Source organism: Antennarius striatus, chromosome 8 (assembly GCF_040054535.1).
Source record: "Antennarius striatus isolate MH-2024 chromosome 8, ASM4005453v1, whole genome shotgun sequence".
Lineage (NCBI taxonomy): Eukaryota > Metazoa > Chordata > Actinopteri > Lophiiformes > Antennariidae > Antennarius > Antennarius striatus.
The window spans coordinates 6247792-6262044 of NC_090783.1; the positions used below are offsets into that span (position 1 = coordinate 6247792).

Consider the following 14253-nt stretch of genomic DNA (forward strand, 5'->3'; position numbering starts at 1 on the left):
TCTCTTTTTAGTTTCTTAATAGGCCTACCAAAAATCGCTTTTCCCCCTGATTTTCCTTTTTTTCTCCCAATGTTATGATTCAAACCATATCCAGAGGTGAATGTTATAAAATACAGGAAAGAGAAGAAGAAGAAGAAAAAAAAAATTCAAGGCAGTGAGGTTGTTCCTCGGGGTGGTGGTGAATGTAAGCAGCTTCATTTTTGTGCCATGAAAGAGTGGCGAATAATTCATTTAAATAAGTACTTTGATTAAGTAGGCTAGAACCAACACTTCTTTTTTTTTTTTTTTTTTTTTTTTTTGGAAGCAGGAAGGAAAACAGCCAGAGTTTCTACCTTGTATCCCAATTTCCTTCTTCTTCCTTTTTTTTAAAATTTTTTAATTTTTTTTTTGGCTGAAAACAAGGAATATGATGTTAAAAGGTTTAAAAGGTTCGGTTGTTCGAGTCTTCCTGTGTGAAATCTGTCTAATTAGCGCTCTATTTTGCTGCGTTGAATTCACGCGCATTTGTCGTGGCCCGTTTTCCCCCCCGTGCGCGCGCACGCTCGTGCGGTCTCGTGTGTGAATGGGCGCGTGTTCGGAGCGCGTGCTTTCCGCTATACTCTGGAATGCAGCCAGTCTCGGCTCTTTTGAATCCAAAACCGAAAAGTCTTTGATCTTTTTTTTTTTTTTTTCTGTCTCCTTACCCGGAAGAGAACCCTCTCTCCCCCCTCTCTCCCTCTCTCCCCCCTCTCTCTCTCTCTCAGCTGGGATGAACGCACACGTGGAAATGTTGGCCCGGCTCCACACTCGGGCCAAATTTAGTCATACAAAGGCAAGGGAGAGGGAGAGGGGGGCGGGGGGACCAGGCGCGCGGGGGGGGGGGGGAGTCGGGGATGAAAGAGCCAGCCGCCGCAAGATCAAAGGCAGCCGCGGCTCCGCCCCCCTAACCCCACCTCCGCGCTTTATAAAGATCTGCCTCCCCTTCCCAACTTTGATTCTCACGCAACCTCTCACTGCCACGGGAAGCAGCGCCACCGTGGTTCACTGCTTTCCCCCTGTATTTTAGGTGGAAACCTTCGATTTAACAATCGATTTCTCACACACACACACACACACACACACACACACACACACACACACACATATGTCTACCGTCTTTCTTTATTTTTAGATCCTCATTATTAGCACGCTATAAATAAAATCAATATAGTAAATGCAGAACAGTTCTGGCGTATCAAAGTGTGCTATGTCATTTAAGATCTGTGTGTGTGTGTGTGTGTGTGTGTGTGTGTGTGTGTGTGTGTGTGTGTGTGTGTGTGTGTGTCTTTGCCAGCTCTGTATGAAAATAATCCCTCTTAAAATACTTCCTTACATATTCTCATACAGATGACAACAAAACCAGTCAGAGTGGCTTTAAATATTTAAGGACATCTAATGTAAAAGTTCAGGGACACACAGACCTGCTGTCGGTTATTTGATCAGAGACCATTTAGTTATTTGAGAAAAGGTTTAAATGCAATAATGTTTAGACAATTTTGTTTAAACACACTGTATAGGGGGGGGGGAGCGCAAGAAAACTGCCACACATCCTTGATCCTGTAAACAAATGGGCAAAAAAAAAGGGGACACACTTTCTGTTTTCAAAAATGAAAAATCGTCTTGAAATAAAAAATTAACGAATATACTCTACTTTCCCTCAATATATGAACCTTTTAAATAAGAATAAATATGACTTTCCTCCCCTCCCGCGGCCCTTGTAGCGTCTCCTTCCACAAACTGTCACGCTGTTTCACACATTAACAGCTTTACAACGAATTCTTCTCACACATTCTTACAGTTCTCTTGTTTTCTGCATTTCTGTCATCATTTTTATTTACTACAATTATTCTAACCTATCTCACACACACACACACACACACACACACACACACACCGCTCATCTTCCTCTCTCCTCCTCCCCTCCTCCTCCTCCTCCTCCTCCTCCTGCCCGTTTGTTGTGGAGCTGCGCGTAAATCTCAGGAGGAGCGTCAATCCGTGTGGTGTCAATCAGAGCCCCGGCTTCCCTTTCATCTCTCCTTCCTCCCAATGAGTGAGGAGAGAGAAAGAGGAGGGAGGAAGAGGAGGAGGAGGGAGCATGGGCTACATTACCAACACACACATACACACACTGGTTACATTACACTCAAGCGGTGTGGGAGCGCTGGGAAGTTGATTCCACGACGTTTTTCCTTCATACCTGCTTTTCCTACTTGATTTCTAAGATTTTTTTAAAAAAAATTTTTTTACCCTTTTTCTCCGTCCTCATCCCACCGGCTTTGAGGATGTATTTTTGAAGCATGAAAACGTTACTTCTCGTCTCGTCTTAACTGTTAAAACTATTCCAATTAAGTTGCACGAATATAAGTGTCTATTTTTCTTTTTTTTTTCTTCTTTTTTTTTCTTCTTAAGGACGTCACAACTTCTTCCCTGGACCACCAAGGAAATATTCTCACACTTTTATAAATGCACTTTTTATTTTTCCCTACTGGACCATACCCTCGGTCGTCTTGTGCGTGTGTGTGTGTGTGTGTTTGTGTGTGTGTGTGTGTGCGTGCGTGCACGCGTGTGTGTGAGTGAATGTGTGTGTTGACTGGAAAAAAAAAAATATTAATGTGATTTAAACTCGTGGTGCGTCTTCATCACTTTTGATGTTTTCCTCATGACATTGAGGCGCACGCCGGACTCTCAATCTGAGCCTTTTGCCATCAGAAGAATCCGAACGTCCGAGCGTCAGAACTCTTTAGAATAAACAGTCGTGGTGGAAAAGGACGCCGACATCATCCACGCTCCTGTTGCTTCAGTAGAAACACACCGGCAGCGTGTTACGCACGCCGCTTCTCCTCCCGGTGACTCCAGATCGACGCTCCGGTCAAAAGAAGGGGGGAACGTTCGCCCATTCGTTTTCGTGTGTGGGGGGAGAGAAGATTTCAGTGGGAGTTTTCTCCTCTGTAGTTTCGGACAGTGTCGTGTCATCTCGGTTAAACGGCAAAAAAAAAAAAAAAATTATATATATATATATTGTCCGAAAATGCCACAGCTATCAGGCGGCGGTGGTGGAGACCCGGAGCTGTGCGCCACGGATGAAATGATCCCGTTCAAAGACGAAGGAGATCCGCACAAGGAGCAGATCTTCGCCGAGCTCAGCCACTCGGAGGAAGAAGGAGACCTGGCAGACATCAAGTCATCTCTGGTCAACGAGTCAGAAAGCAGCCCGAACAGCAACAGCCACGATGTGAGTAGATAGTAGATAGATAACAGCCTGTGTGCTGATGAGGAAGAGGAAGAAACTCCACCAACAAACAAGAGAGACTCGGCATGCTCCAGCCTGTAAAAAAAAAAAAAAAAAAAAAAAAAGTTTACCTGCTTTATTATTTATCTTTTGGAACTTCCTTTGTGGTTTATTTTCTTGAGAAGACTGATAATCCTTTACAGAACAAATACAGGCCTAAATTTAAATCCCTTCCTGCTCATTTTTTAGTTTTAAATCACCCATGTTAATCCTGCTAATCATGCACATTTAATTAAAATCTACAAAAATGAGTTCAGGTTTATTTAACCAGTCTCTCACTTTGTTCATATTTTAATTTTTTTTTTTAAATTAATTGTTATGGTGATCCTCAAAATACCAAAATGTACCAGTTTTTGCAACAGTATAATATTGAAGTCTCCATTTTTGGAAACATAGTCCTAATTGTCATTCAGTTATATTTCATTAATCAGTTGTTTAATTAAGGAAAAAGGATGATTTTTAGACAGAAGACCTCTGGCTTTGTGAGACCTCTATGACAAGTAGGCTAATAGCTGTGTTAGCATGGGTTGAAGATAAACCTTAGCAGCTGTAAACACCAGCACATGAATCCCTTAAACACACATGGCTGGAAAGCAAACAAAAAAAATGATGATTCGTTCATTTTAAAGGTCAGAGATGATAAACTATGATCTAAGCAAAAGAGGACAATATCGGAGTATTTTGTCACCAGAATGTTTGTTTATGTATTTACAATGTCACCCTCATATTTCTTTATTATACCGTTTAATAAATTGTGTTTACATTGCCTTTAGAGAGAAATCGAACAAACACATTTACAGCTTATTTCTTTAGCATTACTGATCAGATTGAAAAGGGAGAGAACAATCCAGTTGGGGGGGAAAAATAAACAAGCTTGCTGAATTTATTTTGTATCTAAATTCTTATAATAGAGTTTTCAAGGAATTTTTAATTCTTGGTCTAGTGAGTATTATTGCACACTATAAAAATAACATTTCATTGCACAGAAGGATGGAAACATCAGTTCAAATGTGTTTCTGATTTTCCCTGCATCCCGTTAGCCGGGCTGTGAGATCAAGGTACAGGCTGCTGAGTCTCCCATCACCAAGCTTTTTTTTTTTTTTTGGTCATTAGCTGCAGTTTTAATAAAATTTTGGGCACATCCTGAAGGAGAGAGTTCACATTTACCACCAAATGTCCTAGAGACGCACTAGACGAAGGCTGCATGTTAATTAAGAATCCAGTGAAGTTCCCTCGCTCAGCTTGAAGCCATCCTGAGGGGTCTGAACTCCAAAAACGAAGTCCTCTTCCTAATCCTGATTTCAAATGAGAAAGGAAATGCATGCAAGAATAGCAGATTTTTTTATTTCTTTTGCTGTTTTTGAAGCAAAAATCACCATCACTATTTTCTCTTTTTGTGGCCTGATTTATTTCTATCTAAATTTGGATGTGTGCTTTTGTTTCATAGCATCAATGGAATCTCTTTATTTATAAGAAGGCCTAAACAGAGAACGATGAAATTAGAGAGTGGACCTGTGGTACTGAAAACAAGTTAATTTGTAAGCTCCTTAAGGGCATAAAGCTTAATTAAGTGGTTCGTGTGTGTGTGTGTGTGTGTGTGTGTGTGTGTGTGTGTGTGTGTGTGTGTGTGTGTGTGTGTGTGTGTGCGTGTGTGCAAGCTTATTTCTCTTTTGGTGACTAGCAAAAAAAAAAAAAAAAGAGGCAGAGTTTGTCCCAACAGCGTTTGTAGGAGCGTATCAGCATGTATGTATGTGTTTGTGCATCCTATGTGATTAACCATCTTATTTTTTCCCCTTTTTTATTCCTTTGTTTTTGTTACAGACAGGGAGACAGTCCCAAATACCACAAGATTCATATCATGAAAAACACAGAGACCATCCAGACGATGGTAAGTGACACGACCTGGAGCGAGAACCTTTTAAATCTGCATGCTCTGATGATGCAGCCAGCGTGTCGATTAGCTGCAATAAAAGCACAGGATTTTCAGAATAACTTGCTGTAAGCTTGAGAAGTTGGGGTGGGGTGGGGCGAATAAGTGCCACCCCATCTTTTTACCCCTTCCAGAAGTGATCGGTCACACCCTCGCACTGTTTGCTCCAATTCTTATCAGGGCCCCTGTTTCTGCTGCTCTCAGACAGATAATCTGTTTAAGTCTTGTCAGGACATGTTATACCTTCAAGGACACCGCTACCTGTTACCTCCCTGGTGGATGAGGGTGCCTGCACTGGTGGGAAAACAAAGGATATTCCAATGGAAAGACAAATTACCGCACGCTTTTCTTGCGTTTGAATGTGGTGATGAGCTCTGGAGTAAAAAAGCCTGCAATTAAAGTGAATTCAGGATCACATTTCTTGTGTTTCTTGATATTCAACGAGCTAGTTTCCTCACATACATACCCCCCCACTCCCACCCCCACCCCAACAGGCTCCACTGACACATACAGCATGTTGATTCCCGCTCAGGGCTCATTGCTCTCTCACAGTCGTCGTCTGACCTTCCTGCAGCAGGTCATCGCTGTGGCTTTGAGGAGGAGTGTGGCTCCTCTTAGTTCCCTTTTCACTCCTGAATAGGATCCCCTTCAAACCAAACACGAGCTTCCTTCAAGATCTATGTTGCCATCGGGCAACTTACCACAACCCGACGCCCCACCCCACCCTGGCCTTATTATGCAGCACACAAGTTGAGGGGAGAAGTGTTGAGGCCTCTTGTACCAAACTCCCCCTTCTCGGGTCAAAGGCGTAAAGGAACAGTTGGGGCGTCTCCTATTTTGACACAGTCTGTATGTTCTTGTAATTGGTGCTAATTGGCACAGAGGGGCTCCATTGTTCCCCTGAATAATGCGGCCCTCCTCTCCAGACAGGAAGAAAGGGCACAAACAAAAGGCCACGACAAAATAGGGCACGGGTTAAAGCGATCAACACTGATATCATTACACCACCAAAACAGGCAGTCTCACTTTGCATTTGTCGGATTTATTGATTATATTTATTGACTTATTGAGTGAAACACAAACAGATTTTTAAAATGTTTTAGAAATGATTTATTTATGTGCTCCACAGTAATGAGTAATCCAAAAAGATTTGATGCTCATGAATTAAGAATTGACTCACTGTAAAAAATTTTTTTTTTTTTTTTTAACCAGTGAAACTCCAAGACATGTACAGTAAAGGCCATCCGTACTACCCGGGCTACATCATGATGAGCAACATGAACGACTCCTCCTACATGAACAACGGCTCCCTCTCGCCGCCCATGCCCAGAATGGTCAGTATCCACTTTTTTATTAAACTTTCAAATGTGTATGAATTTTGTAAGGAAGGGATGCTAAGAAGAAAACCTCTGACAAGTCAGTTGACAGAAAATAAATCCAAAACGGTTGTGGAAAAACAAACAAACACGGGATTCAGCATTAAGATTTCCTGTGAAAAATCTTTTCTTTAGGCGTTGGAAGTTTTTGTTTTTTTGTTAAAAGTTGTTATGGTGATGCAGAAAATCTGAACTACATGCGCTCTAGTTTTGTAAATGAGCTTTTGTTTCCGACATAGAAAAAAATATGGATGAGATTTAACTTCCTGTCGCAGCGACTCGGGTTAAACAGAGTTCAGGTGTGACAGACGGTTAAAAAAAAAAAAGCATCTGTTAAAGTTTCACACTCTTAAGTAGTCTTATCATTAATGATTATCATAAATATTCACTGTCGTGAAGATCTACATGGAAAAATAATTAGAAATAGAAATAATTTAATTTGACACTTCTAATGCATTTGCTTTGTCACGCAAAATTTCGACAGGTGAGTTTGTTTGATGCTGAACATTTAAAAGGACAAATATTTGTTTTGGAGCTAATATTTTGTGTATTTTTTACTATTTCCAGACACTAAAATCCATATTTTTGGTTTGTACTGCTGATGAAGCAATAATAGCTCTGATATGTTGAGATATCTCTGTCAGCTGTTATTATGTTTATGACATCACTGTTTAACAATTTTTTAAAGATCACTCGATCAATTTATAAAAAATCTTATTGGAATCATCACTAAAAAAATCTTTACCAGCAGCTCTACATGATTCAAAATTAAATTGTTACGACGTAGGACTGTACTCCTTTGGAATAGGATATCAATAAACATGCTACAAAATCTTTAGATAGCTGTGTGGAATTTACTCTCATACCATCAGATAATTTAAAATATCAATATTATATTGACAAACAATATCTGTAAAACATGATCAATGAATGTCACGTTAAACAAATTGATAAATTATCTCAGTTAATACCACATTTCTTTATTTACACGCAAGCCTAAACTTCATGCGATATGATGCAGATAAAATCAAAACTATATACCCCCCAGTTGTGTTTAAGGGCTGTTTCCTTATTTTTCTGGAGTGTCTTTGCTCTTTCCTTGTCGTTTTTATGACCACATGTGACCCGAATCCCTACTTCGCTTCCCAGAATATTAACATGAGTGAAACGATGCGTGTCCGTTTGACCCAGGAAAGCCCTCTGATGGCAGCGTGTTGTGTCTCAGGCCGGCCTGCAGGGGAGTTTACAGTACCATCCAGAGGCAGCGTGTGCTGCTGCAGATACAGTTCCTGTAACAGTATTAATTTCAGGCCAGCTGCAGGTTTTTTTCTCTGGCGGCTTCCTGTGTCTGTCCCGTTTGCAAATTTCTCCTCTCAAGACCGACTTAAAAAACGCAGGGAGTACCAGCAGCTGTCCACGCTAATCCTGTATTGTCAATTTGTCTGTGCCACACTTGGGTATAAAACTGGTTTGTGTTCTGGTGTGGTGCCTCCATATAGGACACACACACATGGGCACACCGACGCACACACCTATGCAGGGGAACCAGAGGCTGTGGGGTTGTTTGTGCTTCTGTAGTGTATACATGTGTTCCTTTCATAGGGGTGAAGTTGTGAAATTGGAGTTCTGTGTTATAAGAGCAGCTTTTTCAGAGGCGGATTTGATTGTCGGGGGCAGATGCCACATGCTACGTCTAAAGGAACATGATTCACACGCAACTCTACCACGGAATGATGTTAAAATTGCATTGCTCCACCTCTGCCAAAAGTCGCAGAGGGTATACGACATTGTTGAGAGAACACCATCCAGATTACGCCCATGATTCACCCTCTTCGGGTTTACTCATAGAGTAGTTCATAAAATCTGGGATGTATTGTTTTTCCAAATTCTTCTTTCAGTGGCTGGTTCTCCGGCCAGTTTTATGAATTGTTCCAGCGTTTCATGAAGGCCTGTATGGGGACCAGCTGACTATGAGAGGAAATCACCAATCACTGTAGATGAATTAGGCTGCCAAAACCTTTAAAGCCCTGCTTTCATTTCATTTATCATGGCTTCTCTTTTTAGCTTTTTTTTTTTCTTCCCAATTTTCCACCTCACCCAGTCTTCAATAAAACGGTAGTCATTTTATATACGTTGCTCTCACTTATCCAATAAAAAGAGACGAGTCTTGGTGGAAGGATCATGGAACATGAGTCCTCTGGCTCCCTCACTGATGTCAGCTCCGCTGCCTCTGCTGCTGGCCACCGCAGCCACAGTATCTGCAGGCCTGGGATCAGTTTTCACCGACATCAAAGGCTTATTCTCTTTCATTCTCTTCCATCCCCAGCTCCACTGCTGCCCCCAATCCCAGTAGTTTAGATTGATTTCCATTGACCATGACATTCCTGCACATGCCGTCCAGTCATGATGGAGCTGTTGGGAGTAGCTGATTGTCAGCAGATTTTAGGGCTTCCAGCTTTATAAGTTTCCTCCGCCACAAGAGCTAGGATGTCTGTGCCAAGATGCCTAATGGTGTTCAGTTGCATTTGCATGTGGATTTTAAACAATGTTGACCACTTCAAAGATTCACTGGTTGGTTATGAATACGTCGATGTTTATGTAGAATATAGCTGTTGTTGGGATGGGAAGTCTGAGGGGGCATTCTGAGTAGGAAGTGTAACAATGTTGGAATCGCTGCAGGATGGCGATCCTTCTTTTTGAAGGTGCAAACAAGGCATCTGTTTATTGCACATGACACCAGGAACTGGCGGCCAAGTAACTGCATTGTGGTTTACAGTAATCATCATTTAATTGTTGGGTTTATATTATTTTCATCTCATTTACATGCATGTGTACACAAAGAGGTTTTTAAGTGGAATTAGGGTGAAATGGGAAAATATACTGGTTTATTCTAAGTGTGTCCAGGGTTCTAAATTAGCCTGTAGACTCTTCCTACAAGGAGGGGGGCTGAATAAAGCATGGGTTTTGTCCATTCTACTCACCCGCCCGTCCCATCGTATTTAATTTCCAGAGTATTTGCCGAAACCTTCCTGCACTCAACAACCAAGAATCAGTCTTTTGGTATCTCTGGAATTATAACTATTTTATTTAGCTTTTGAGATGCAACTTTTTCTCTCGCAGTTATCAGGAATGGCTTTTATGGACGGCTAAATTTACATCCAACCGACTTCTTTCAGAAAAGTGGACCCGTGGTGGAGGGTTCTATGTGTTGTGCTTGTTGAAGTTAGACTGCAGAGACAGCACGCATATGGTTCTGCTTGTGCTTATATGTATTCGTTTTGCAACTGCATGCTGCTCAGCTGTAGAAACCAAACGCATTAATTTATTTCTGTTACACTGGGACAAAAGATTGGTTCAATCCTTCCTTGTACGGCTCACAACTTTGACAAATAACCTATTCTGTCATCCCTCCATGCGGATCCAACAGCAATGAGTTCCTGTCCCTGATCTCCTGCTATGAGTGTGTCAACCAGTTAAAAACCCAGTTACCCATACGTATCACCAATAACTCTCCAGAAACAGTCTAGCTGTGCTACGGTTCAGCTTTGATTGCTTTTTCTGTCATCTTGATCGAGGTTAGTGTTACATTCGTGGCAGCCGACCAAAACCTTTCCAGATACATGGGATTATGAGAAGAAACTTTTGCACATGTTGTGATTCATACTGGTATTGTTATAAGCTTTGGCCTTTGGTGCGTAAAACTGGGGAGAATATTGCAAATATGGAAGAGAATTGTGTTTCCTCTGACTTCTGTGGGTTTGTAATAGTTTGTATTGGCCAATGAATCATACATTTATACACCAGAATAGTAGTGGAGATACCGGTTGTGTATAACTGCGTCTGAAGAGTTTTGTTCCCTGACCGATCAACATATAAATGCCCACTGATTTATTACCAGTACATGTTGCTGTTTCCCTTTTTGTTAAACTCACAAAAAGCCCATGTTGTCGAGGCTCCTCTGTGGGTTTAGAGAAATCCTACGACCTCTGAGCTCACGAGATAAAGATGGAGGCTTTTTTCCTACCTGACTGAAGACGTGTTTGGCGATCTCCAGCTGTGTCAGAACGGTCTCATGGTCTGTGCAACAGCTTGAGGAGAGGAAAGAATAAAAACACAGATTTTTTTTTTCTTAAAGCCAAGTTTTGCTGCCTCCGTTGTGGTGGGGGTTGGGGTAAAAAGAGAGAGAGAGAGAGCGCTCCTTTGCCGTGGACTATTTTTTTCCCCAGTTGGACCCTCAATCGCAGATCCTCGTGGCGAGAAAGGGCGGGTGTATGTGGGAGGGGGGGTGCAGCTCTGTACTTTCCTTTGATGTAGTGGGAACGTGACAGATCTGCTAGCCAGTGTCTCGCAGCGTGGAATCACTAACCCAGGCTTACCTAACGGGATTTGGTAGGACCGCTCTGGTGTCCCTCGGTGCCATGTGTGTCCCGAGCTCATGCCCCCAGCACTACCGTGGAAGATCCCTGTTAGAGAGAACAGTACATTTACCAGCAGCCCTCCATGTGCTCACATAATGTTGTCGATGGCAGCTTGTGTATATTTTTTTTAGCACAGCTGTATGTAGCATTTAGCTCTAAATAACTGGATCACACATGATTTCACTGTCAGTTAGCTTCATTTTCTATAAGAAGCCATTAGTACAGCATCAGTCCTGAATATTTTACTCTAAAAATATAGCAGCGGTCTAAAGACAGACTATAATTGCCTCATTTTATGCCGTACCGACCAGATCATTAATTTTCTTCAAGCAGCATCATGCATATCAAAGAGACAGTCTGACATTGATGTCATCTGCCGTGCAGCACCATCCATGGTGAAATATGGGCGTACACATGAAGGACAGCACCAGAGACCTCACACAGAAGAAATACTTGGCGTTGCAGACTCTTTGTAGTGCCGCCGGGTCGTGGTGTTTTATAAACAGCACCATTAACGCCAAGGTTTCTTCTCGTCCTTCGCTGTATCGGTGATGCTGGTTGACACATTTGCTCCATATGCATGGCGCTAATGACGCCATGTGGCTGCAATCACCTTATCGATGTGTTTCATCTTGTTAAATGGAGCACAGCAGAGCAACTGCCTACCAGGATGGGGAAGTTTTGAGCTTTATTTTTCTGGATGGTATGAGTGTAAAAAGCTAGCTGTGTTTCTGTGTTTACGCCACTAAACAATGAAATGTTAGAAGTATTTTTTTTCTCGTATTCTGAAAACTCATTTTATGGAAGAAAAGAGATAATAAAAGTGGCGCCAATGAAGTCATGAAAATTATTAAGAGCTGAAAATGTGCGTTTCTCAGAAAAGCAATCACGGTTTCGAGTGCAAACTTAACCCCCGGTTGATGTTTATTTTGGGCATGCGTTAGCGCTCAAAGCGAAGCACTCCTAGATGATGACACTTTCTTCGTGCTCCATCCTCCCACTGAATTGGATGAAGCTTAACCAATCAAGCTGTGCTGCCTGGAGCCAACCAATCAGGGCTCTGCAGCTGAAGCCAGCAGCACCTGCTCAGAGGACTTCAATCTTCACCAGCTGCCTGCCGCCGATCTCCAGGGGTCAGCGGAGGCCCTCGAAAAAGGCTGGCCCTCTTGCCCAATTCTGTTTTCAATGGCCTGGGTGTGGACTTCCTGTCAGGGTGGATCAGAATTGGAGACTGCAGGGTGGTGTGTCTGCGTGTTTGAGGGTTTTTTTGTTCTGTTTTTCTTTTTTTAATTTTTAGGGGCAAGAGGTCAAAGAGTGAATGTTCTTGTTGGATTTCAGGAACTTACTCTTATTTTTAAGTTTAAAAATCGACCGTTAAAACTAGTTTTATCATCGTTTTGTTGTCTGAAAATACCTTGAATGTGCTCTTACATCATCCTTAATTGATACGGGTCAGTTTTTTTAGAGTCACCAGTCCCTAGACGTTGACCACAGTACCTCAGTTTTGCCTGATTCACACTTAAATGGAGTAAAAACATGAATAGCTTTATTGACTTCTGTCCGACAGCTTGGAGGTCCGTATAGAGGCGAGCAGTGTTCCAGCTAGTAAACAGCAGAAAAGGGAACAATGGGACCGCAGGAGCGAACATGGGTGCAAATCCTTACGGCTGTGTCCAGACTTCAGAGGAGCTCAAACAGCCCTCACTTTGTCCGGCTAAGAAACAGAGCTATGATCAATAGCCTCTCTGTTCTATGAAGTTGGTCAGTGTCTAAAGCGCTCTCGCCCTCCCTCCTTCTCATTGCTGTTTCATATTTTTCAGGAGCTCATTATTTTTTTTTTTGCTGCTGTGGGTGTGAGTGCTAAAGATGCTTGCATGCAATGTGTATCTGACAGTGCTGAAATATTAATGGTCCTCAGTGTAGGAGGTTGGTATAGGGCCTGCATAGTTACAGTACAAAGGGTGCCTTCTTGCCACCAGGCTTTATTAGCCAAGCTGTTAAATGAATAGATGGATATAGCTCGCGCTCTTTCTTCATGCCTCCTTTTGTGTTTTTGCGTTAAACATCAAACTGCTTTCCCGTTGCCCGACAGTTTCCAACGCACACACACACACACACACACACACACACAAATGTGTGTTCTCGACAGGCACACACATGCGCCAGTTGCGAGAGCTGCGCCACGCCGTTGAGCTTTATGTGGGAGGACAAAGAGGAGGGCTTTGCTATCAGTTCATTTTGTGTGGTCTGAGCCGTAAAAGCACCCTGTCCTTTGACTGTGAAAAAAAAAAAAAAAGTCTGTCTTTAATTTTTGGGAAACCCATAAAAGTTTGTCACTCCTTTCATATTGGCTGCAGAATTGAAAACAAATGCTACATTCTCCCCTCCTCTCCTTTGAACTGGCCAATTATGGAGTTGTGAAAATAAAAATCAGTCTGTAGATCTCTTTACCACTTCTCTTTTCTTTCCTTCCTTCTCTTTCCTCTCCATGTATCTCTCTCTCTCTCTCTCTCCTCCAGTAAACCCCCCCACTCTCCCCTTGTTTTTGAAGAAACCGAGTGGGGGGGAGGGGGTGGGGGGGTGGTGGGGGATCACTGATGTCAAAGTCAAAACCAAGAGCATTAAGAAAACTGGAGAAATGCAATACAGCTGCAATCCGACATGACGCTAGAAAATAGGGCTGAGGAGCAGAGAGCCTCTCTCCCGTATTCCCAGGGCGCGCAACTGCTCCCGGCCTTGGCTTTGATCTCTTCAAAGCCTCCTGCCTCCTACTAGATGGAGAGTCTTGGCTGCCGCTCATGAACGCTGGAGAGAGAGAGGCAGGGAGGGAGGTTGGGTTGTTTTTGTGTGTGTGTGTGTGTGTGTGTGTGTGTAGGGGGGTTTGGGGGGTGGGGAGGGTCGTCTCTTTTCCTTTCCAGGGCTGAAATCAATCACAGTGCCGAGGCAATTATGTGTAATTCAACCCCAGCCAGATTAGTGACTCTTGTTACCTGAGTGACCGGAGCTCGGTAATCTGTGGGACACAGCGGCCTCACCGGCGCAGGAGTTGCCAGGAATGGGCGAGGGGCACTTGAGGGAAAGGAGGCGGTGGCAACGGTGGCAGTAGCGGCGGCGGCGGTGGTGGTGGGGATAAGGGAGAGGTGCTGAAAAGCAGGCAGCCATGCTACTGTCCAGCAGAGCAGAAAATCACAGTACAATGGAGTGATTACACTTGCAGATGTA

The 14253-nt window shown here is 42.9% G+C and overlaps 1 protein-coding gene across 4 annotated transcripts in view; it reads left to right on the forward strand.

Moving 5' to 3' along the window:
• The first annotated feature begins 1999 nt into the window (after positions 1-1999).
• Positions 2000-14253, forward strand: part of lef1 (lymphoid enhancer-binding factor 1) — a 41942-nt gene continuing 29688 nt past the window's right edge. For 2 of the 4 annotated variants that reach the window (XR_011036909.1, XM_068321526.1), the window contains exons 1-3: positions 2000-3250; positions 5129-5195; positions 6450-6571. Coding sequence is in view for 3 of the 4 variants with exons in the window: in XM_068321526.1 (XP_068177627.1) it covers positions 3047-3250; positions 5129-5195; positions 6450-6571 (393 nt within the window). In the remaining variant the exon portion in view is untranslated. The remainder of the gene's footprint in view (positions 3251-5128; positions 5196-6449; positions 6572-14253) is intronic. The other 2 variants (XM_068321524.1, XM_068321525.1) reach the window with 1 other exon arrangement.